This window comes from Dermochelys coriacea, chromosome 2 (assembly GCF_009764565.3).
Source record: "Dermochelys coriacea isolate rDerCor1 chromosome 2, rDerCor1.pri.v4, whole genome shotgun sequence".
NCBI classification, from domain to species: domain Eukaryota; kingdom Metazoa; phylum Chordata; order Testudines; family Dermochelyidae; genus Dermochelys; species Dermochelys coriacea.
The window spans coordinates 147,564,237-147,590,660 of record NC_050069.1 but is presented as its reverse complement, the minus strand read 5'-3'; the positions used below and the strand labels follow the sequence as shown (position 1 = coordinate 147,590,660).

The 26,424-nt window shown below is 40.7% G+C and overlaps 1 protein-coding gene across 2 annotated transcripts in view; it reads left to right on the top strand.

Moving 5' to 3' along the window:
* SLC12A7 (solute carrier family 12 member 7) overlaps positions 1–26,424 on the top strand; it is a 328,393-nt gene that overhangs the window by 205,987 nt on the left and 95,982 nt on the right. For both annotated transcript variants that reach the window (XM_038392945.2, XM_038392944.2), the window contains exons 7-12: positions 5,814–6,055; positions 11,473–11,684; positions 14,574–14,741; positions 18,908–19,006; positions 19,784–19,841; positions 24,655–24,829. In XM_038392945.2, the coding sequence (XP_038248873.1) occupies positions 5,814–6,055; positions 11,473–11,684; positions 14,574–14,741; positions 18,908–19,006; positions 19,784–19,841; positions 24,655–24,829 (954 nt within the window). The remainder of the gene's footprint in view (positions 1–5,813; positions 6,056–11,472; positions 11,685–14,573; positions 14,742–18,907; positions 19,007–19,783; positions 19,842–24,654; positions 24,830–26,424) is intronic.

The following is a 26,424-nucleotide window of genomic DNA, read 5'->3' as shown; positions in this document are numbered from 1 at the left end:
TCTGCGATTCTTCCCTTCATTCTTTTTGGTCTTTCTTTCTTGTCTAATTTCATGCATTGCCTCAACTTATCAGTGAAGTTTTTATAATCCTCATCACAGTTATCTATAAGACTCCAGTTTTCCTTGGAAATGTTTGCTTTCAAGATTGCCTCATCGAATATTTTTAGTCACTGTCTCTGACTTGCCATCTGTAGTGCTTACATAAAAGAATAGAAAAAAATAATAGTTAATAGTTGCTCTGCTCTACGTTAATAACATTTTCTTCAAATTCTAAGAAAGTACACATTAAGTGGTTCCCCTTTTTCTAAATAATCCAAAAAGAAAAGCATATGTTTAAGGGAGCTGTACTTTTAACATTTGTGTATTCCTTGTATGTAGATATGTATGTATGTATGTCAGTTAAGGCTATATGATAGTTTATGAAGCCATGGATGTTAACAATGTGTTGTGGAAAGAGGATAGTAATAGATAAGAGTTGCTAAGTTCTATTTCGGTGTAGGTTATGAAACAGAAGTGTGGTTGTTAACTGTAACTGTTTATTTCTTAGCTTTTCAGTGTTTGAGGAAAATGTTATTAAGTAGCACAGAGTAACATTAACTAACATTAAACAATGTTCTTTTTCTGTGAAGTTCCCTAGTTTTTAAAAGAAATTGTGTAAATTGTAGATGAAAAATAAATAGTTAAAATGGTAATAATATAGAGAATGTGGTGGCTGCAGTGAGTGTTGGAGAAATGTTGACTTTAGATGAAATGTGGCCATTGGAACTTGACAAATCTGCTGTTGTGTAAAAGACATAGGAAGCTACCTATCAAGAAAAATAGTCCTTAGTTAATGCAGTTTTTTAGAATGGACAATGCTAACTCAGTGTTGACAGAGTAAATAGGAACATTGGACTTTGACAAATTTATTTCCTTGTATATATGTAAGTGTCTTGCTAGCAAGCAATATCATCACACATCATTAATGCAGAAATTTCAAATTTGGCAACATTTACTACCATTATTAGACTATTAACAATATTTTCTGTTTACTAAAGTTTCACTTCAAGCTATGACTATTTTTATGTCAATGAATCATATACTCCAAACCAGTCGTTCTCAAAGCCGGTCCGCCGCTTGTTCAGGGAAAGCCCCTGGTGCTCTGGACTGGTTTGTTTACCTGCCATGTCCACAGGTTCGCCCAATCGCGGCTCCCACCAGCCACGGTTTGCTGCTCCAGGCCAATGGGGGCTGCAGGAAGGGCGGCCAGCACATCACTTGGCCTGCGCCGCTTCCTGCAGCCCCCATTGGCCTGGAGTGGCGAACCGTGGCCAGTGGGAGCCACGATTGGCCGAACCTGTGGACACGGCAGGTAAGCAAACCGGTCCAGTGCACCAGGGGCTTTCCCTGAACAAGTGGCAGACTGGCTTTGAGAACCACTGCTCTAAACCCTAAAAAGAAAATGGCAATTGGTGATTCCCTAGGCATTCCTAACTTTTGTTCTCTTTAAAATTATACTGGTGTATTTGATAGTATTTTCATCAATTGTATTTTCTTTTTTTTTTCAAATGAAATTTTAACAAATAATTACAAATTCCCAAATAAACATAAATATTTAAAAATCTATATGATTGTTACACACATGCACACACAAACTTTGTGTATGTAGTAGGCCTGTCAATTAATCGCAGTTAACGCATGCAATTAACTCAAAACAAATTAACGTGTTATTTTCTTAACAAGTGTTAATCACACACCTCTGTAGACTGGACTCCGTGGTAGACAGGGAGGGAGGCATCAGCTGTGGCAATTTGGGATAGCTGATTAAACACCTTCCAGGGGTGAGAGAGGAGCCCACCCCCCTGCCACCTGCTGGACAGGGCCAGGCTTAGGCATGAGTGAGAGGAGCCACTACCCAGGGTGCCTGTTTAGGGCAGGGGTGCCCCTCCTCCCGCTGCCATGCTCCACTGCTTCTCCCACCACTCCCTCCCTCCCCCCCCCACCATGGAGCTGCCCCTAGCCAAGCTGCTCCAGACAGGGAGCCTGCATCCTGTCTGCTGTGCACAGCAAGGCAGGCGGAGATGCAGGGGGGCTGATGTCAAGATGTTCCCCTCCCCCCGCCTATGTACCTGGTCGCCACTGAGCCTGTCTGCTGCTGGCTCAGGAGTGAGTGCTGCTACTGGAAAACTGTTCAAGCTCCTGAGTGCTCTGCTTAAAGAGACAAACCCCCCCGACACACACACACACACACACACACACACACACACACACACACACACACTCTGTCTCTCTCTCTCTTTCTCTCTCCTCCCCCCCCACACACATACTCTTCTCCCACACACACACCTAAACATACACGCTCTCTCTCTCTATCATCCCCCAACACACACACACACATACACACTTTCTTCCCCAACACACACATACAGACACACACACATCTCTCTCTTCCCCAACACACACACACACAGTCTCTCTCTCTTTCTTCCCCCAACACACACACTCTCTCTTCCCCCCAACACATACACAGTATTGAAAAATACTATTTATTTTTAGCTTTTTTACAGTGCAAATATTTGTAATAAAAAATAATAATGTGAAGTGAGCACTGTGCACGTTGTGTTCTCTGTTGTAGTTGAAATCAATATAATTGAAACTGTAGAAAACATCCTAAATTATTTAAATAAATGGTATTGTTTATTGTTTAACAGCGTGATTAAAGCTGTGATTAATCACAGCTATTTTTTTAATTTTGCGATTAATCAAAATAATTTTTTAAATAATTTGATAGCCCTCGTATGTAGATATAATCCATCACAAAAGTACTTAGAGACCATTAATTTTGCACAGTTAAGCATCCATAAATCAAGAAAATTCAAAGTTAACATTTCTTTGGTAAGTGCATGCATTATTATATGGTCTTTAACTATGTGATCAGATACTCTTTATCAGATATTGTGAATTTTTTTTTTTGTAATACCTTAGATACAGGTGCAGCAGAGTTCCTACCTCTCTTCATCCTGAATAAACTTCAGAAAACAATGCAAATTCCATACATTGTGCATTTCTATATCAAGTAACATTTCTGGAAATAGGTTTTCTTCAAAAATACAATAAAGAGTATGAAAATCAGATATATAATGGGACCCTGGTTTTACTTTAACTAAAGTATGATATTTCTACCAAGTTACACTTTATATTTCTCGGTGGAGTGATTTAAGCACCTGATTTAAATCACTTGATTTTTTTCTTTTAAATCATTCATTTAGGTTGAGGTTTTGTAACACTAATTTGAAAAATTGTGCTATTTCAACTTCAGATTAAACTTTATAATTAACTAAATTATAATTACTATTTTTAAAATGTTACTACTAATAAGGTATCATATTTGAATTTTACAAAAAAGAAAAAAGGAAAATTAAGGCACTGATCCTGCAAGCTTAAGGAGGTATGTAACTTTGGTCACCTGAGTAGTCCCATAATTTAACTGGAACTACTTAGTGTACACACAGTTAAGCACATGCATAAGTGTTTGCAGCAACTGGAGCTAAAGTTGTATTTTTGTTAAACAATTTTTTTCTTAGTGATACCATTTGAACTAAATGATACTGGATGCACTGCATCCGAGCGTGCTAAAGGAGTTGGTGGATGTGATTAAAGAGCCATTGGCCACTATCTTTGAAAACTCATGGTGATCGAGGGAAGTCCTGGATGATTGGAAAAAGGCTAATGTAGTGCCCATCTTTAAAAAAGGGAAGAAGGAGGATCCGGGGAACTACAGGCCAGTCAGCCTCACCTCAGTCCCTGGAAAAATCATGGAGCAGGTCCTCAAGGAATCAATTTTGAAGCACTTAGAGGAGAGGAAAGTGATCAGGAACAGTCAACATGGATTCACCAAGGGCAAGTCATGCCTGACTAATCTAATTGCCTTCTATGAGGAGATAACTGACTCCGTGGATGAGGGGAAAGCAGTGGACGTGTTGTTCCTTGACTTTATCAAAGCTTTTCATACGGTCTCCCAGAGTATTCTTGCCAGCAAGTTAAAAAAGTATGGGCTGGATAAATGGACTATAAGGTGGATAGAAAGCTGGCTAGATTGTCGGGCTCAATGGGTAGTGATCAATGGCTCCATGTCTAGCTGGAATCTGGTATCAAGCAGAGTGCCCCAAGGGTCGGTCCTGGGGCTGGTTTTGTTCAATATCTTCATTAATGATCTGGAGGATGGCGTGGATTGCAGCCTCAGCAAGTTTAAAGATGACCCTAAACTGGGAGGAGTGGTAGATATCCTGGAGGGTAGGGATAGGATACAGAGGGACCTAGACAAATTAGAGGATTGGGCTGAAAGAAATCTGATGAGGTTCAGTAAGGACAAGTGCAGAGTCCTGCACTTAGGACGGAAGAATCTCATGCACTGCTACAGACTAGGGACCTAGCGGCTAGGCAGCAGTTTTGCAAAAAGGACCTAGAGGTTACAGTGGACGAGAAGCTGGATATGAGTCAACAGTGTGCCCTTGTTGCCAAGTAGTCTAATGGCATTTTGGGCTGTATAAGTAGGGGCATTGCCAGCAGATCGAGGGACGTGATCGTTCCCGTCTATTTGACATTGGTGAGGCCTCATCTGGAGTAATGTGTCCAGTTTTGGGCCGCATACTACAAGAATGATGTGGAAAAATTGGAAAGCATCCAGCGGAGGGCAACAAAAATGATTAGGGGACTGGAACACATGACTTATGAGGAGAGGCTGAGGGAACTGGGATTGTTTAGTCTGCAGAAGAGAAGAATGAGGGGGGATTTGATAGCTGCTTTCAACTACCTGAAAGGGGGTTCCAAAGAGGATAGGACTGTTCTCAGTGGTAGCAGATGACAGAACGAGGAGTAATGGTCTCAAGTTGCAGTGGGGGAGGTTTAGGTTGGATATTAGGAAAAACTTTTTCACTAGGAGGATGGTGAAGCACCGGAATGCGTTACCTAGGAAGGTGGTGGAATCTCCTTCCTGGGAGGTTTTTAAGGTCAGGCTTGACAGATCCCTGGCTAGGATGATTTAGTTGTGGATTGGTCTTGCTTTGAGCAGGGGGTTGGACTAGATGACCTCCTGAGGTTCCTTCCAACCCTGATATTCTATGATTCTATGATACTTCTGACTCTATCATCAAAAGAACAAGCTTTTGTGTTCTCATTAAATAGCTGTTGTATAGCAAAATACTTGTACTGTTACATGTTATAATGTTTACAGTTGGATTAAGAATTTCTGTTCACATTGCTTAATTACAAGCTGTTTTCTTCAGATATAGTCTGTGTTACATAATATAAGAAATATTAAACACATTTTCAAATCAGGTTAATTGTAATGACCTGTAACTGAAAAAGAGTTTGTTTAACTTTATCTTTGTTTAACTTTGTTTAACTTTTAACTCTATCTCTTTGACCTAAGAATAAATCAGCCAATTTTCAGCCTTAATTAATCTTTGTTGTGAAGCTATAGGGGGCTATAAGAAAGGTGTATTATGAAACCTTGGTTACAATTTCAACATTGAAGCCATGGCTATGACTCCATAATGAAAAACCTTCGGAAATAACTTTTTTCTTAATTGTATTGTCCTCCAACAGGTTGAGGAGCTTATTTGTTTCTCCAAATTCAATGTCCTTTTTTCACTGTTTGTATATCTATGCCTCTGATACAGGGATCAGCACTTGAAACACTAAAGCTAGTATGTATACCAGATGAATTCTCTAACATAAATGTAAAATCTGTAAACTCAAGAAAATGTACTTCTTGTAAAAGGTTGGGCATCTTTTGAAGAAAGATTTAATATTTTATTTGTTTTCTTTTGTAGACATATATTTCTCCCAGTGCTGCTATATTTAAAGCAGAAGATGCTGATGGAGAAACAGAGGCTATGTTAAACAACATGAGAGTTTATGGGACGTGTATTATCGCTCTGATGGCCATAGTAGTCTTTGTAGGAGTTAAATATGTCAACAAACTTGCACTGGTCTTCCTGTCTTGTGTGATTCTTTCCATCTTTGCCATTTATGCTGGCGTTATTAAAACTGCTTTTGACCCACCAGACTTTCCGTAAGTGAAATACTATTTTAAGTGCTAAAGTGTGTAAGGATAGATTATTACTGTAATGCCTTAAATATTTTGTACCAAATTCTAGAATATGAGTACAATAGATGCAACCTAAAACTCTTAAAAACATTTTGGTAGAAAAAATTGGTAATTGTGCACCTAAGTATCTATTTGGTTTCATAATTTACCCATTTGTGCACACAAATGTTTTTCTGTATCTACAGAAGTGGTAACTGATTTTGCCATGCATGCATGCTCATTAGAATATTTAAAATTCTGAATATTTTTATGGACTTCAATCTCTCAGTGAGCAAGCATACCTTTTTTTTTTTTTACATAGTGCAAATATTTATTCTATTTAATTGAAATAGATCCAAAAAAAAGAAATAAATTGTGTTATAGTTCATTAATAAAGAATTCATCAGTATATACTTTTTCTAATAAAAATGTTTCTAGTCTTTTCTTATTTGCTTTGGGGGGTTTTGTGGTGGTTTTTAAAATGTAGTTATGTAACTATGTCTGTCTTTCTCAAAGATTTTCCTCTTCAGTTAAATTTGCCTTCCTCCTCCTCTTAATATTTATATCTCACTAGAGATTGGATTTCCAAAAGATATAATCTAGGAATTACTCTGGGAAAGTTCTTTGCCCTGTGTTACACAGGAGGTCAGACTAGATAATCATAACAATCCCTTCTGGCCTTGGAATCTGTGAATCTATGGTGAGCCTCAGGCCTGCTCTACAATAAAAATTTAAGTCAACCCAACTACCTTCCTCGAGGGTGTGAAAAATCCATATCTCTGAGTGGCATATTTAAGCTGACCTACCCCTGGAGTGGACAGTACTAGGTCGACAGAAGAATTCTTCTGTTCATCTAGCTACTGCCTCTCGTGGAGGTAGATTACCTACACTGAGGGAGAACCTCTCCTGTTAGAAGAGGTAGTTTTTACACTGAAGAGCTACAGCAGCACAGAGTTTCAAGTGCAGACAAACCCACAGAAAGCTTCAGGGTGGGGTAAGTGAACCAAATTTGGAGTCTTTATTTATTTATTTATTTATTTATTCCCAGACTTAGGCCTGGTCTACACTAGGGGGAGGGATTGATCTAAGTTACACAACTTCAGCTACGTGAATAAAGTAGCTGAAATCGACGTAATTAGATCTACTCACTGTGGTGTCTTCACTGCGGTGAGCCGACTGCTGACACTCCCCTGTTGACTCTACCTGTGCCTCTCGCTCCGGTGGAGTACCAGAGTTGATGAGAGAGCGCTTGGCTGTTGATTTATTGTGTCTAGACTAGACGCGATAAATTGACCCCCACTGGATCGATCACTGCTGTCAATCCAGTGGGTAACGTAGACAGGCCCTTAGAGATCAAACCACTGATGAGCTATGCGTCAAAATGGTCTCAGTCTGTCAAGTTTTATCCAGGGTAGTGCATGACACTCACTAAATCTTTTGGTGGACCCAAAATCAGAACAGTATTTAAGAAAAATGGTGTTTTTTTTAAATGGTGCATGTCCAAAACAGACAAATAGCTAGAGAGTTTCTAATCCCACCATTTTTTTTTTAGGCTTGATTCTTGTAAGTGTTCTAAAATTCAAATGGTTAATCGGATTGATTTGAAATTTGCCTCATGGTCTGTAGGGTAGCATTAATGATCTAAATTTTAAGGGGTTCCTGAGTTAGTCCCCCACCTCCCAAAAAACCCTTCAGTTTCCTTCTGCATTTTTATTATTAAAAGGAGAGATACTGATGGCTGAGGAATCACAGATCTCTTGATGGCTGTGAACTTACCCTGCCATTCACATATCTAAGGATAAATTAATTGCAAGCCCCAACTAAGAAAGACAAAAGGAGTTTGAGTGACTGGAGGTTGCTGCAGATTGCAAGTCTTGGGTTTCAATTCTAGTTTGGAGGGAATTTAATTGAAGTCTTTTGGGTGGAAAATTAGACATTTGAATGCTTCCTGGGAGGGGAAAGGTAATAAGGGGGCAGAGGAGAGGAAAAGGGAGGGGAGGAGAGAGAAGAGGGGTTTAGGGCTGCAGTGAATCCCATCATCACACTGTGGGTGGACCCCGTAATACAGCAGTGAGTCTGAGCAGAGCTGCCCACAAAGGCAGCACCATCTGAGCTGGAGCCAGCTCCAAAGTAGTCTGAGTGAGCTCCAGTGCCCACTGCCTGGGGAGTGTGACTGCTGATGTGCTGGTGGCCTTCATTTTGCTGCTGACTGGAGCAAGGAATAGATGGGCTGCCTGTGCTACTGACTGAACAGTGTGACAGTGAAATCTTCATTAAAATGAGCTCAGCACTGTGATCATTGTTATCCACTGTAAATTGTGGACCCACCCAAATTTCCACTCCTAGCTACACCACTGTTGTGTAGACGTGCAGTCTGGAATGTAACCCTGGGAGCCTTGCTGTGCCAATTAGAAAAGGCACAACATACTATAACTCTCATCAGGCCTGACACACACATTGCACCAACTCACTGTTGTCATAATCTGTAGCTAAAAGGTGTTGTGTAAGGTATCATATGTAAAATAACAACATACTGGTCATTAATATTGTGTGAGGTATATATAGGTGATGTATAAATAATTATAGGTGTGTGCTGGAAATTCTTTCCTAAAATGTATTTGAGAGGCATTGCTTAAGGCCACCTGTCCTAGACAAAGGAACATTGTTTCAAAGGTTTGACTGTGTCTCCAATGCAAATTAAGCAAGATGAGACCAAAGACACTGAAAAACCACATTTACAAATGAGGTAAACAAAGTCATCAGGGGAACAAGTGAGGGATGATGACCCTTTAACAATCTTGATGGGGGATGGAGACTGTATCCCCAGGAAACTTTCCTCCCTCTTGAAACAAGGTCAGTGAGTTTTGGGAAGATACAAGCAGAGGCAAAAAAACATTATGTTATGCATCACTAGATGGATACCAGGGGCCATAGCTGTTGTATTCTGAGAAACTTGGATCTTTCAACAAAGAGGGTTGAAGTCTTTGGGAAATATGTGAGAAACCTAGACAAAGATTGTAATTTGCTGAGATTAAGTTTGTCATTGGAAAGCGTGTTTTGTTTTTTCACTTGTAAACATAACTGTGTCTCCTGTTCATACCAATTATCACTTAAATATATGATCTTTGTTAATAAACTTATTCTTGTTTCATTATAAGACCATCTTAGTGCTGTGCATTTGACTGAAGAATAAAATCCTCAGTCCAATACCAGGTTGACGAATGTTCTGTCTCTTTGGAGACAGCAAACTTGATAACTTCTCTGAGGGTCCAGTAAGAGGGACTAGACATTGTAGAAAGATGTCTCTGGGAAATTCAGGAATTGAGATTCACTGATTGTTATCTCTAAGGCAAGGTTTGGACTGGCAGAGTCCTGAGCAGTTTGCTAGCAAGACAAATAAGCTGGTGTGTCAGGGGCCTCACTCATGGCTTAGTAGCATAAGTTCACCCTTGCTGAGGCAGAGCGGTAACACACTGGCTCAGGGTTCTGGCAAAGAGTCACATTGAAAGATTACAGTGTGCATGCACCAATGAAGGGAAAAAATTAGAGGGTTTCTATGTTGGCACAGGATATACTGTCCTGGGTAGTTTGAGGGAATGTGCCAATGCCATTGTTCCTAGTGAACACCTGCACTGAATTTTCTAGTTTGAACCTGTACAGTAAAAAATTAATAACTCATGTTGCTTGCTACAAGTTGTCTCTGTTATATTTTTTTATATTATGGGGAGAGTACTGTGAACACAGCAGAACAATCAGTAGTTGGTCTAACCAAAATGTTTTTATATTCTGTGGGGAGGAGCTGCAGACAGAGGTATTTGTGTGTGTGGTGGGTGGGGAGACAGGGAGAGAGGTTGCAGCTGTGGAGGGCCTGGGCAATGGGGATGGATGATAGACAAGTCTTAGATTGGTTGTTTCAGAAAATCTGTATTTTACTAGCCCTTTTTTAGTTTAGGGGTGGGGTAGCGAGTGGCTACTTCCTGGTGTTGGGGCAGATCATTGTGGTGTTTTCAAAAACATGTAGTGCAGCGGTTTGATGGCTGAGGGAAAAGAAATATGTGCATGGTCAGGATTGCCAGTGTGTGGATTCTGGGTGATTCCTAGATCACAAGGTTGCAGAAGTTTGGGGGAGAGCAAAGAGTATACCATGACATGGACATTGCTGACTACAGGCTGTTTTGGTTTGGTATGCAAATTGTGGGACATGATATGTTCAACAGCCTAAATAACTACTTGCTACTACCAGCAGCACATCCTTTGCCAGTCAATAATAAGGAAATTCAATGGCAAAAAAGACAATAATGCAGAGTTAAGGTTGCTTGGTGATATGTTGTCCCCTTGCAGAACACTGAGTTGAGCATAATTCAAACTTCTGAAAAACAGGAAATGCAGAATTAAGGTTGCCCATGCAGGATCCAGTGTACATTGTTTCAGTGTAGAATTGTGTATTCCACATAATTAGAAGGGAACAGAAGTTTTATTGGAAAGGGTATGTTCAATAGCAAGCTGGGACATAAGAGCAGTCTTAAGCGTTTATTATCTGCATGCACTCCAGGTAAAGTGTGTATGGTTGGTGTCAGCTATATTGAATGGTGGAGGCAGTAGTGTCAGATCTGTGTGACAGTAGCTGTGATTTGTGATATGTGAAGATCTATGTTTTGTACCCTATTTTATATGAGGAAAGGGAAGGTGTTCATGTGTACCTTCAGGATGCATCATTTCTATGCAGAATTGTGTTGGTTACGTCAGTAGCATAGGGCTTGCAAAGGATATCGTCAACAGTGAGGTGGAATACAAAAGGATTCTTATACTTTAATGATGGTTAAGTGAAAGTGTAGGTTGAGATGGTATCCTCTGAGTAAGTGTAAGGAGGCTGTAAAAGGCTTGTGAAGTGATCCTTAAATTGTATGTGTGTGATATTTTTTTCTGGGGAGTTAGCTAAGTGCTTGAGTGTGCACCAGCATTTGGAACCTCTTGAGTCTTAGACTGCCAAGGACCAGCGTGAGTCCATAACCATGTGTTATGTCAATATTAAGACATTTCTCAAAAAGGGTACAGAGAAGATGGTAAGAACAACTTTATCTCCCCCTTTTAATAGTGTTAGGTAGAATCCTGTTGGTGAAAGTGACTGGGCTGGAAAAGGAGGTGAAGATCTCATATATTCAGCAAAAGTCTGAGTTTTGCTCAATTCAGCATTCTGCAAGGGGACAACATACCACTGAGCAACTTTACAATTCTGCATTAACATAGTTTTTGCCATTGAATTTAATAATGTTATAATGTGCATAATGTGTGATATGGTAAATGAAGAATTTGCTAGAGAAGAGACTATAGACTAAGTTAAATGAGAACAAATTCACTACATAGAACCAATTCTACCCTTATTTTATTTCTTTCACATCTAGTATTTGTCTTCTTGGAAACCGTACATTGTCAAGACACAACTTTGATATTTGTGCCAAATCTATTGAGGTAAACAATGAAACAGTGACAACGAAGCTGTGGAGTCTCTTCTGTGATAGTCTCTCACTTAATGCCACATGTGATGAATACTTTAACCTAAATAACGTGACAGAAATTCAAGGGATTCCTGGAATTGCTAGTGGAGTTCTAATTGGTAAGTCTGAAAACAGAGCCAGAGATGAGACACTAGACGGGGAGAGCTCTAAGTTACTACAGAGAATTGCTTCCCAGGTGTCCGGATGCTGGTCTTGCCCAGATGCTCGGGGTCTAACTGATCACCATATTTAGTGTCAGGAAGGAATTTTCCCCTGGGTCAGCTTGGCAGAGACCTTTGCCTTCCTCTGCAGCATGGGACATGGGTCACTTGCAGGTTAAACTAGGATGAATTTCTATAACCTGAAATCTTTAAATCATGATTTGAGGACTTGAATAATTCAGCGAGAGGTTGAGGTTATTGCTCTATTACAGGAGTGGGTGGGCGAAGTTCTATGGTCTGTAATGTGCAGGAGGTCAGACTAGATGATCATGATGGTCCCTTCTGGCCTTAAAGTCAATGTGCAGTTAAACTAACTGATTTTTTGTATGGTATTAGTGTAGGCCATAACAGTTCTAACATGCAGGGCGTAAGATGTCTATCATTGTTTCTGTACTCGTGTATCTGTAGACTTCTCCCTTCCATCACTGTATTTCAGCTGTTTGGTTCTTAGAAATACTTCATTTTATGGTACGTGGACACTTGTTTAAGGGTAACTATTGTATCAAATAACAAAAAAAGTTAAAAATACCAATTAAAATGCAATGTAATTATAATATTTAGCATTTTTGTACACTTAGTGCTTTACACCTTCAACATGCTGTACATTCATTAATTCTCAAAACCCTACTATATGGTAGGGGTAATAGTTGGAAACAGTAAGACACAGAGTTTGTGACTTGTCCAAGGTCACATGGCAAGTCAGTGGCAGAACTGGGATGAAAACTCAGGAGTTTCTAGCTTCCAATCACACATTTAGTCCAATAGACTTCTAACAGAATGTCAGGAAGCTCCTGTTGTCCCATTCTGTTAGCAGTTGTGGGAACCCTGCTGGCTAATTTCTGCTTTTCTACTGGATCTTTAGACTCCATCTGTATATAAGAAGGGTGGCAGTAGGCTTCCAGCAGAGATTGTTTCTAGGTTCTGGAAAAGAGAATTCCTGAAGGAAGGAACCTTTAAGAGCTGCCAAGTCAGGGGGAAAGCATATGATTTGGGGTTCAGGTAGTGTGGTTTTGAAATTGGTTAATGAACAATTCCCAAGGAAGCATTAATTCTTGATTCTACAAGTATGTGATTTTTTTTAAGTTGGTGGGGACTCCACCAGCTTACTACTTCTGTCAAAATTCAGTAAAAGATTTCAAGAAGGATCCAATATAAAGTGTATATGTACTTACAATTATCATTCTTCAATTCCAAACCCATATATTCCATCACTCAGAACTTTTTTAAAATGTTTTCTTTGTGGCTGTAATTTTTCTTGTGAGAAATGTGCTAGGCTTTTTGTTTGTATTTTATAGTACATCATATGAATATCTGCTAGTTTTCTGAATGCATATATTTAAAATTATATTTATTCTGGTAACATTTTACAATATGCTCAGAAAAGTTTAAAGCAGCTTTTATTTTGGTACAGTCTACTATAATTTCATTTTGAAATAAAAATTTTCTAATGGTTCAGGTTAGCATACTATGTCCATAAGGTTGTTTTCCTTAACTTCCAAAAAAAAAAATTGTACTTTGGCTCTATGCCAGGAGGCCTTCCATCATTATGTACTTTTCTGACGGGTAGCCACTCCCATTATTACAAGCATCAGTTAATCTTTGGGATTGGATGTCCATAAATCACAGATTGGTCATTTAGAAAGATATGTAGAGATCAAAGGCTTTGCATTTTTCTTTTTGTGTAGCATAGGAAAACATATTTTTATACAGTAAAAAAATGAAACTGTTCTCTAGATAGAGATAAAAATAGGGCTTCATGCTTTTCTCCTTTTTTTGAGGAAGAATATAGTAAAAACTCACAAATAGGAAAACATGCTTTTAGGTAATGAATACTAATCTAATCAAATTAAATAAAAAGCTTCAAAGCTTTAGTGACTGTGAAATAAAATATTTTTATTTCTTCAAGCAAATATTGCAAGAAACTGTTACATGAGTTAATCATATATATATAAAACATTGGTGTTCTACATCCATTGTGAAATGTATTCCAAAAATTGCTCTTTTCAGAGTTATCCAATAAAATTTATTTATAGATAGATAGATAGATAGATAGATAGATAGATAGATAGATAGATAGATAGATAGATAGATAGAGATAAAAATAAAAATGCAGAGAAAGGAAAAAAGCAGTGCACCCCATTGATTGTATATTATGCATAGCCTTTGATACTGATCATCCCCAAGTATTTTTCAAAGCAGTCAAATGGCTGCCCATGTGCAACAGCCACAGAAATTAGCTGGCACTCATAGTATGGGGAGTGGCCACCTGTCAAAAAAAAAAAGCTGATAGAAGATAACATAGGTTTACTACTGCCTTTTTCCTAGTGTTTTAAGAAATGTTCCCAAAATGCCAAGAGTTTTATACCCAAAGAGGTCACCCAATTCATAAGAGTAGATCTTTTTTTAAATTACAAGTAATGTTGTAACTTAGTTGTTGTATAAAAATAAATGGAATAAAAAACTCGAGTCTATCTACACTACAGAAACAGAGCTACTATCCTGTAGCGTCGTGTTGTTGATTCTTCCTGCATCAATGAAAGGGGGTTTTCTGTCGATGTAATCAATCCATCTCTTTGAGAACCAGTAGCTAGGTCGATAGAAGAATTCTTCTATCGACCTAGCTGTCTCTACAATGAAGGTTAGATCGACCTAATTACACCACATAGGACATGGAATTTTTCACAGCTGTGAGTGATGGAGCTAAGTTGATCTTATTTTTAGGTCACTTTTGTTTGTATAGCTCTCATTTATTAGGTGTTTGTACAGCTCTCACTTATTTCCTTACAGATAACCTGTGGAGTGCCTATACAGACAAAGGATCAATTGTTGAAAAAAAGGGTCACCCATCAGTTGCTGGAACAGAAGAGACAAAAGTTGGAGGACTCCCATATGTTTTTACAGACATTATGACCTATTTCACAATGCTAGTAGGGATTTATTTCCCATCTGTGACAGGTAAATACAGTGGTTTTGCATGAAAAGATACTGCTGTTGTTCATTGTCATTTTATTGTGGGCACTGCACTTCCCAGATTTTGGTTTATAAATATTATGGCTAAGTAACATTTAATTATAATATTAGAGTACAGGGGAAGCACAGTCTACCGTGTTATTTCAGTGGGCTACAGTCTGAGGCAGAAACCATTTAAAGCAGCATTTCCTAATTTTTTGAAAGCTGAGTTCCCCTCAAGAAAATGAAACCAATTGTCTCTTCCCAGGGCTTCATGCATTGCTAAAGGCTTAAGCAAAATGAGCGCTAACTCAAAAATTGTGTATATCTTCATAATATAATTTTCTCTCTCTCTTGAAATGATTGGGGCAATTTACCCATCTGAGCTACTGTTCCAGGTTTTCTGCAAACTTAGGCTGACATCTTTTTATCAGGTTACATTTTAAAGGTTCTCTTTTCAACTGAAAGAAGGTGAAGACATCTAGAGGCTTACTGTCACAGAAGTGTAGCTAGTCTCGCAATTATCCTCTTCCTGGTCTTGATGGATTTATATGGAGCTAGTTTGATTCATAGAATATCAGGGTAGGAAGGGACCTCAGGAGGTCAGCTAGTGAAGTCCAACCTCCTGCTCAAAGCAAGACCAATCCCCAACTAAATCATCCCAGCCAGGGCTTTGTCAAGCCTGACCTTAAAAACCTCTAAGGAAGGAGATTCCACCGTCTCCCTAGGTAACCCATTCCAGTGTTTCACCATCCTCCTAGTGAAAAAGTTTTTCCTAATATCCAACCTAAACATCCACCACTGCAACTTGAGACCGTTGCTCCTTGTTCTGTCATCTTCTACCACTGAGAATAGTCTAGATCCATCCTCTTTGGAACCTCCCTTTAGGTAGTTGAAAGCAGCTATCAAATCCCCCCCTCATTCTTCTCTTCCACAAACTAAATAATTCCAGTTCCCTCAGCCTCTCCTCATAAGTCATGTGCTCCAGCCCCCTAATCATTTTTGTTGCCCTCCGTTGGACGCTTTCCAATTTTTCCACATCGTTCTTGTAGTATGGGGCCCAAAACTGGACACAGTACTCTAGATAAGGCCTCACCAATGCTGAATAGATGGGAATGATCATGTCCCTCAATCTGCTGGCAGTGCTCCTACTTATACAGCCCCAAATGCCGTAAGCCTCCTTGGCAACAAGGGTACACTGTTGACTCATATCCAGCTTCTCGTCCACTGTAACCCCTAGGTCCTTTTTTGGAGAACTGCTGGCTAGCCACTTGGTCCCTAGTCTGTAGCAGTGCATGGGATTCTTCCGTCCTAAGTGCAGGACTCTGCACTTGTCCTTATTGAACCTCATCAGATTTCTTTCAGCCCAATCCTCTAATTTGTCTAGGTCCCTCTGTATCCTATCCCTACCCTCCAGCGTATCTACCTCTCCTCCCAGTTTAGGGTCATCTTCCAACTTGCTGAGGGTGCAATCCACTCCATCATCCAGATCATTAATGAAGATATTGAACAAAACCGGCCCCAGGACCAATCCTTTGGGCACTCAGCTTAATACCAGCTGCCAATATCAGGAGCCATTGATCATCACCCGTTGAGCTCAACAATCTAGCCAGCTTTCTATCTACCTTATAGTCCATTCATCCAGCCCATACTTGTTTAACTTGCTGGCAAGAATACAGTGGAATACCATATGAAAAGCTTTGCTAAAGTCAAGGAGTCACATGTCCACTGTTTTCTCATCCACAGAGCCAGTTATCTCCTCATAGAAGGCAATTAGGTTAGTCAGGCATGATTTGCCCTTAGTGAATCCATGCTGACTGTTCCTGATCACTTTCCTCTCCTCTAAGTGCTTCAAAATTGATTCCTTGAGGACCTGCTTCATAATTTTTCCAGGGACTGAGGTGAGGCTGACTGGCCTGTAGTTCCCTGGATCCTCCTCCTTCCCTTTTTAAAAGATGGGCACTACATTAGCCTTTTTCCAATTATCCAGGACCTCCCCTGATCGCCATGAGTTTTCAAAGATAAAGGTCAATGGCTCTGCAATCAGATCAGCCAACTCCTCTAGCTCCGTCGGATGGAGTGCATCCAGCCCCATGGACTAGTGCTTGTCCAACTTTTCGAAATAGTCCTGAACCACTTCTTTCTCCAGAGAGGTCTTGTCACCTCCTCCCCATACTGTGATGCCCAGTGCAGTAGTTTGGGAGCTGACCTTGTTCATGAAGACAGAGGCAAAAAAAGCATTGAGTACATTAACTTTTTCCACATCCTCTGTCAGTAGGTTACCTCCCCCCTTCAGTAAGGGGCCCACACTTTCCTTGACCTTCTTCTTGTTGGTAACATACCTGTAGAAACCCTTCTTGTTACTCTTAACATCCCTTGCTAGCTGCAACTGCAAGTGTGATTTTGCCTTCGTGATTTCACTCCTGCATGCCTGAGCAATAATTTTATACTCCTCCCTGGTAATTTGTCCAATCTTCCACTTCTTGTAAGCTTCTTTTTTGTGTTTAAGATCAGCAAGGATTTCACTGTTAAGCCAAGCTGGTTACCTGCCATATTTACTATTTTTTCTACACATCAGGATGGTTTGTTCCTGCAACCTCAATAATGATTCTTTAAAATACAGCCAGCTCTCCTGGACTCCTTTCCCCCTCATGTTATTCTCCCAGCTGATCCTGCCCATCAATTCCCTGAGAGAGTCAAAATCTGCTTTTCTGAAGCCCAGGGTCCGTATTCTGCTGCTCTCCTTTCTTCCTTGTGTCAGGATCCTGAACTCGACCATCTCAGGTCACTGCCTCCCAGGTTCCCATCCACTTTTGCTTCCCCTACTAATTCTTCCCTGTGAGCAGCAGATCAAGAAGAGCTCTGCCCCGAGTTGAAACACCTTGAGGGGAATTGGGCAGGGCTTCCCCCCCCCATTTCTAACTCAGTCATTTGCATTTTGACGGATCACCTGACTGTTGTGAGCTTTCTTAGGTAGCAGAAGGGGATACTTCCTAAAATATTTCCCAGTAAAATATCAGAAAGAATGTTGTCTAAAATTCCCACTGCCAGCATCCCCAAACTCTCTTGGGTCTTTACAGAGATTTCGGATAGAGGTGGGGAAAATGGTTTTACCCTTGGCATTTTATCCACATCTAGCTGCCTCCCATATTCTAGTGTGGTTTTACCTCATGTGGTTTGACTAGGCAGTGTGCTGTGTTCCTCCATCACTGGAATATCTGCCCAGTAACTTCCATCTCCACTGGGGATCTGGTGTTTCTGTACCCATAAGGTACAGCAGTGTATATGTACTTGCCTTTTTGTTCTGTTTATACAGCACCTAGCCCAATGGATCCTGGTCTGTGACTTAGGATTCCTAGGTTATGATAATACAAATAATAAATAATAATATGTACTGGTGCCCGAGGAGTGAAGTCAGCAGCATGTACGTTGTACACCCCAGTTGAGCTGGCTGTGTGATTTCTCCCCCTCCAGAGGCTGAACAACAGAGTTAACTCTCTCTACTTTTGAAGTTCAAGTAGGGCCCCCCTCCATCCCACTCAACGTACAGACTGGGTAATTCCAGGGGAGATAAACCAATGTATGACAGAGATGACACCACTCCTCTGAGATCCCCGCAGCAGTAGGTTCTCACCCCTGGATGGGTGATTCTGCTTGCCTCATCCCTCTTATATTTCCTATCAGCCCAAGGCATCTGTCTATGTATTCGTCAGCCAGTTTACTGTCTGTGAACACATCTCAGGGCTTTCAGTCTATTAACCAGGATTTTAGGGCATATAGGTACAAGGTGGAAAACTGCTCAAGTCCCATTAGCTCATAGACCTTCTGAACAGTTTTCTTGCCCCAACCAGTACTCCATTTTATTATGTAATCCCTAATTTGTGTTTCAATTTCAAAAGACTAGTTTGTATCACACTTTTTCTGAACCCCCTGAAAGTTCCTGCTGTACAATTTGTGTGACAGTTCAAATTTCTCAAGCAAGGCGAGTTTAAACTGAACAAATATTCGGTAGTCCATATAATGGAATGCCAAATGTTTCTTCAGTTATATTAGTTTTTGGATTGTTGCTAAACATAAATATTGTATTTAAATGCTTTTTCATAAAGTAATCACTATTCATTGCTTTTATGGTATAAAATTCAGTTTTATTCTTCTTTTATTCTTCTTTTTAGGTATTATGGCAGGATCAAACAGATCTGGAGACCTTAGGGATGCTCAGAAATCTATTCCTACTGGAACAATTTTGGCTATTTCAACTACATCCTTTATCTGTATCCTTTGTGATGTGTTTTAATTATTTTCTTTCTTCCAGTGCACACTATTAAGGTGGAAGTGTACAAGCCTTAGGATTTTGCTTTGAAATTTCACTGGGAAGTCATTCAAGTTTGCTGAGATTAAAACTTAGCAGGAGGAAAACAGAACCTAAACTGAAAGAAATTCTAAATATTTTCTATTGATTTCGCAAATTCCAAATTAAAATTGATGCTATTGGGGTGGATAACGCAGGATCCTGAAATCACCCAGGTCTACCCAGTAAATTACCTTTATTTTGGCCTGATTAGTGTGGCCATTTGAAAATGTGATAGTGTATGAACTGCCAGGGAAAGAAACTAATGCTATACAGCATTACAAAATTAGGAATCCCAGAGTCTTCTTTTATGAAATGCCAAATTTTGGATCACTTGAAGTTACTTAAAATATGAGAAAATATTTATCCCTACGGTTGAGTGTGTACCCATAAATGTGTACCCACTCTAATCTAATCTAATCTAATCTAATATAATATAATATAATATAATATATGAAGTTGGTTATTTTCAGCACTACATTGGGGTAAAGTATATAATAAATACAGCATATCATAAAGAAATATTGGCAAAAGTCAGCTAACCCTTGATTAATCTTATTTTTGTGAGAAAGCTGGAAGAAGACAAAAAAAGTAATGTTCTGAGATTTTTAACAGATTCTTAGGTAATGTGGAGTTTGATTCTTCTCCAAATTATACTACAGTATAATCTGTTTTTATCTTCCTTCATTCTCAATAATAGATCTATCCTGCATTGTATTGTTTGGTTCATGTATAGAAGGTGTGATATTAAGAGATAAGTATGTATATTTAATTTCCATCTTTATAAAGTGTACATGTTTTATGTATCTCATAAATTTTGATTTTTATGGGCCTGGAGCACCTTTAAGACCATAACCTGGTCTCCTACTTTGAAGGAACGCTCTCTGGCATGTTTATCATACCAGGCTTTTTGCTCTTTTTGAGCATCCTGTAGGTTTTCTTTAGCAAGGGTTAGAGAGTTTCGGAGGGTGTTTTGTAGGTTGGTTACAAAGTCCAGAACGTTAGTTCCTGGAGAAGGTGTAAATCCCTCCCATTGCTGCTTCACCAACTGTAATGGCTCCTTAACCTCACGGCCATATACAAGTTCAAATGGTGAAAACCCTAAACTGGGATGTGGTACAGCTCTGTAGGCAAAGAGCAACTGCTGCAACACTAGGTCCCAATCATTGGAGTGCTCATTTACGAATTTACATATCATGGCCTCCAAAGTTCCATTAAACTTCTCCACCATGCCATTTGTTTGATGGTGGTAAGGAGTGGCAACCAAGTGATTTACCCCATGAGCTTCCCAAAGGCTTTCCATAGTCCTGTCAGGAAATTAGTTCCTGCATCTGTGAGGATGTCCGAGGGCCAACCTACCCTGTCAAAAATGTTTTCTAGTGCCTGGCACACACTTTTACCCTCGTGTTGCTTAGAGCTACTGCTTCTGGTCATCTGGTGGCAAAATCCATGAAAGTCAGTATGTACTGCTTTCCTCTGGGTGTCTTTTTTGGAAAAGGACCCAGAATATCCACAGCTACTTGCTGAAATGGAACTTCAATGATGGGGAGTGGCTGGAGAGGGGCTTTGACCTGGTCTTGGGGTTTTCCCACTTTTTGACATACCTCACAAGACCAGACATAGGTAGAAACATCCTTGCCCATTCCCTCCCATTGGAATGACCTCCCCAACCGGTCTTTGGTCCTGTTCACCCCAGCATGGCCACTAGGATGATTGTGGGCTAAGCTCAAGAGCTTGACCCGGTACTTAGTTGGAACTACCAACTGTCTCTGAGGATGCCGGTCTTCCTGGTGTCCACCAGAAAGAGTTTCCTTGTAGAAGAGTCCTCTTTCTACAACAAATGTGGATCGATTAGAAGAACTGAGAGGTGGTGGTTGCTCCTTGCTGCCATCCAAGCTCTCTGGAGGCTTTCATCTACTTCCTGTTAAGCCTGGAACTGTTCCCTTGATGCTGGAGTCATCAGTTCCTCATTGGATTGTGGATCTATGCTTGGTCCCTCTGGAAGCGATGTAGGGGATGGGGCTGTTTCCGTTGACTGTGAACCGCTCTCCGCCGGTGCACTATGTTGGGGTTCAGGCTCCGGCTGAGCCTCTTGTGTAGGGTTATCGGCTGCTGCCGGTTCAGGTTTGGTGGGGCCCTCTGGGGTTGGGATTGCAAGTACTGGATTCAGTGCTGGCAGTGGGTCTGGTGCTGGTTGTTCCGCCGGTTCTGGGACTGGCTCTGTCTGGGTCTCTGGGACTGGATCCACTACTGCTGTTGCAGACATTGGCCTGGGGTCCGGATCCATCACCTCTGACCGGGTCCTGGTAGAAGTTTCCAGAACAGCGCTAGACGGTTTAGCCTGGCTGCGGGTGACCATTCCCACCCTCTTGGCTGACTTCACATGATTGGCCAAATCTTCCCCCAACAGCATGGGGATGGGATAATCATCATAGACTGCAAAAGTCCACTTCCTGACCAGCCCTTGTACTGGACAGGCAACTTGGCTGTAGGCAAATTGAAAGAGTTGGACTTGAAGGGTTGAATCATCACTTGGATCTCTGGGTTGATTAAATTGGGGTCCACTAAGGAAGCATGGATAGCTGAAACTTGTGCTCCGGTGTCCCTCCACACGGTGACCTTCTTCCCGCCCACACTCACAGTTTCCCTCCGATCCAAGGGTATCTGGGAGGTATCTATGCCTGAGGACCTCTGGGGTGATTCCGGCGCAATGAGCTGTAATCTGTTGGGGTTCTTGGGGCAGTTGGCCTTCACATGTCCCGGCTCGTTACATTTAAAACATCGTCCAGCTGATGGATCACTGGTAGACGAGGTGGGTTGCTGGAGAATGGTGTGGCGGGACGATAAGGTGTCTGGAGGGTTCCTTGGGGGGTAGATGGGGCCTTGGGCGGCCCCCAGTAGTAGGGTTTGGTCTGAAGTTGTCCCTTCTGGTATCCACTCCAACTGCAACCAGTTTTTTTCTTCTCTGCCTCCTCCACCCATTTGGCTGCCATCTTCTCCGCCTCGATTACAGTTTTGGGCTTCCCATCTAGGATGTATCTTTCTATTTCCTCAGGAACACCCTCTAAGAATTGCTCCATTTGCATTAGGAAGTGCAAATCTTCTGGAGATTTAACACTTGCTCCTGATATCCAGGCATCCCAATGTTTCACAGTGTGGTAGGCATGTCGGGTAAATGACACGTCTGGTTTCCACCTTAGGGCTCTGAATTGCCGATGGGAATGCTCGGGTGTTAGCCCCATTCTGACTCTCGCCTTGGTTTTAAACAGTTCATACTGGTTCATGCGTTCCTTAGGCATTTCAGCTGCCACCTCAGCTAAGGATCCACTGAGCTGTGGCCTCAGCTCTACCATGTATTGATCTGTAGAGATGCTGTACCCAAGGCAGGCCCTTTCAAAGTTTTCTAAGAAGGCCTCGGTATCATCGCCTGCCTTGTAGGTGGGGAACTTTCTGGGGTGGGAAGTGGTACCTGGAGAAGGATTGGTAGGGTTTGTTGGTATATTTTGCTGAGCCTTTGCCTTCTCCATCTCCAGTGCATGCTTCCTCTCTTTTTCCTTCTCCTCCTCCACATGCTTCCTTTCTCTTTCCTTCTCCTTCAGTTCTTTGGCCCTTGCCTCCATTCCCATCCGCATGAGTTCTATCTGTCTTTCATGTTCCTTTTGTTTTTCCTCAGCCTCAAATCTTGCTAATTCCAGCTTTTGTTGAACCGTGAAGTCTGTCATCCTAACCTCTCTGTTTTTAACTAACTTTACACCCGAGAGTTAGACAGAAAACCAAAACAAAACAAAAAAACTTGGCTTGTAAAATTTTGCTGTGCTGAATATGATACCTATAGTCTCTGATAGTGATTGTCAACCTACAGAGAAATCCAAAAAAAAAAAAAAAAACCTAACACCTTTGTCTCCAGGCAAATAGGCAGAAAATCCCTCTAGTTGCTCTTAGGAAAAAAAAAAAAAAAACTTCAGGTCTGTGAAGACTGGTGAATTTCCCTGCAGGAGGTTAACTATCCTGCCTTTAGGTAGAGAAAACTCCACCTCACAGAAGACAATTCCCTTTTGTCTCTGCTCTGGCCCCAAAGCAGAGAGAAAAAAAAAACCTCTAACTGTTTTCAGTTTAACCTGCTTTCCAGCAGCCCAAAGGAAAAAAAAAATCCTTTTCAAATCTGTGCTTCTGGTTCAAAGAAATCTCAAAATGATTTCAGGTTGATCCCACCTCTCTGCCACCATGTCAAGGTTCCTTCCCCACTCTGAACTCTAGGGTACAGATGTGGGGACCTGCATGAAAACCTCCTAAGCTTACTTTTACCAGCTTCGGTTAAAACTTCCCCAAGGTATAAACTATTTTACCTTTTGCCCTTGGACTTCCACTGCCACCACCAAACATCTGGGTTTATTTTTGAGAAAGCGTTGTTTGGAAACATCTTCCCCCCAAAATCCTCACCAAAACCTTGCACCCCCCTGCCTGGGGAAGGCTTGATAAAAATCCTCACCAATTTGCATAGGTGACCACAGATCCAAACCCTTGGATCTTAAGAACAATGAAAAAAGCATTCAGTTTCTTACAAGAAGAATTTTAATATAAGAAAAGGTAAAAAGGATCACCTCTGTAAAATCAGATGGTAAATACCTTACAGGGTAACTAGATTCAAAACATAGAGAATCCCTCTAGGCAAAACCTTAAGTTACAAGAAAGACACAAAGACAAGAATATTCATTCTATTCAGCACAATCTAATTTCTCAGCCATTTAAAGAAATCATAATCTAACGCATATCTAGCTAGATTACTTACTAAGTTTTAAGACTCCATTCCTGTTCTGTCCCTGGCAAAAGCATCACACAGACAGACCCTTCGTTTCTCCCTCCCTCCAGCTTTGAAAGTATCTTGTCTCCTCATTGGTCATTGTGGTCAGGTGCCAGCGAGGTTATCCTAGCTTCTTAACCCTTTACAGGTGAAAGGATTTTTTCCTCTGGCCAGGAGGGATTTTAAAGGTGTTTACCCTTCCCTTTATATTTATGACAAGGCCATTCACATCTATCACCAGGTTATGACACTACCTCACCCACTGACTTTTCTCATACATTGTTTGATACCTGTGCACTGTGTATGATCAACCATTTATTCTGAAAACAATATTCATATGTATCTCCTATTTGTGTCTCTTTGTCTGCTTTTGAAAATCTGGCTTCTAGGATCATGGCTGTTATTGTCATTACATGATAATTAGTTCAGTACCACAGCGGTACAGAGCATATGAGTAAATATCTTGCCACTGGTATAAACAATGTAGTGTGCCCAGATAGTATGGAAGTCATGTCTTGTAAAGACACATGTAGTAATAATAATTATGAAATCACAGTTGTGTTGTAAAATTTAGCTGCTCCATTCTTTAATAGTATGAGAAAGAGGATAAATCGGTTGGGTAAACCCAAATACAACTTGATTAATTTGTAGAGTATCATTTATTAAGTGCTAAAAAAGAATTAGAAATGTGTATATAGAGCATAAGAGAAAAATTATCACTTTAGCAGCCTCTGCTCTTTCTCATTAATTTATTTGATCTTTCCCCCAAGGTTTGGAGAAGCAGTTAATGGAAACCTAGTGATTGGTACGTTGGCATGGCCTTCTCCGTGGGTAATTGTAATTGGTTCATTCTTCTCTACATGTGGTGCTGGTCTACAGAGTCTTACTGGTGCACCCCGGCTGTTGCAGGCTATTGCAAGAGATGGCATAATACCATTTCTTCAAGTGAGCTACTTTTTTCAGTGTTTTAAATGCATTTACATTTAAATTGCATTTATATTGTTGACTAAAATATATTTTTAGTTATTTTTATTCTTGTTACCGCTGCAGAGCCATGAAAGTGTGATGGTATGTCTATACTGCAATCCAAGGTATAATTGCAGCTAGGGTAGACCTACCTATATTAGCCTTACTTGTGCGAGCATTGCTAAAAATAGCAGTGTAGATATGGTGGTGCAGGCTTCAGCAATGCGAGCTGGTACTCAGGGTTATGGATGGGCTTGTAGAGCCAGCACTGATCTCCATGTCACCTCAACTACACTGCTATTTTTAGCAATGCTAGCACAGGTAAAGCTAATGGAGGCATGTTTACCTGACTTGCAGTCACACCTTGGATTGAAGCATAGACATACCTTGACCTGAAGCTAGATTTTAATTGCATTTTTAAAAAAGTAAATCAAGTTGCATTTGCAGACCTTATGCACTCTATTCTAATGTTTCTCTGTGCTGTTTTATTGTCTTTATTCTTCAAACAATCAAGTTGCACTATGAAACTGAATCAGAATTGGGCCCACAGAAGTTTTTATGAGTGGAAATGCACAAGCCAGAAAATAACTAGCAACTTAACTTTCAGATTCCAGTTCAGGCACTTTTTATTTGTAAATAGAGTGAATTTGATGTGGACATGGAACTACATGATATTGTTTTGGAGTCACTTATAGAAAAGGTTGAGAGCAACAATTTAAGTTCTTACTCATTCTGCAAATTATGTAAATTAAGACAGGAATAACAGCTATTTCCCTGCTGTTCTGTCATTAACTCTGAACTTCAAGGCCTGGTTGTGACTGAGATGAAGATTATGTAGCTTTTCTCTGAATTGGATAGTTTGGCAAGTGTAGAGTGTAGAGTCTCCCAGGTATTCTAGTGCCTGGGCAAAATTGGGTGATGCATGAAAAGCCAGACCATCATAAAGAGCTTGAAAAAACCGTAACCTCCCCATTGATGAAGGTGGTCTAAATCAAGTTATTAAGGTACTGCATATGCTTGGTCTCTTGCTGGATGCATCTTTGTGCCTACACTTACATATAAAAGCAAAGGACAAAAAATGCCACCATCCAGAAAGACAATGGAAAGACTTTTGTAAGGCACTATACCTGGAATTAACTGAAAAAGCCTACCTAGAAGTGACAGCGGTTACAACACTCTGTGGGTGCTTGCTAAGGAAGAGCGGAGAGTAGCGGCTGCTGGCCAGATGCCCAGCTCTGAAGGCAGCATCGCTGCTGCCAGCAGCAGTGCAGAAGGAAGAGTGGCAATGCATTATACCATGCCAATCTTACTTCTGCGCTACTGCTGGCAGTGGGACTGCCTTCAGATCTGGGTGCAAGCCCAGCAGCTGCTATTCTCCAGCAGCCCAGCCATTGCTTAAATTGTGCTAGGGCGTCTCCAGCACCTCTTGCATTAAAAATTAAGTTCTGTCCCCACTTCCCTCCTTACATGCTACATTCAGTATGCACTGTAGAGTTTAAAATTATAGATAAGTCACTATGCAAGCTTTTAGTCACTGACTACCGTGGAATGAGCAAATAACCCTATAGCAGCAC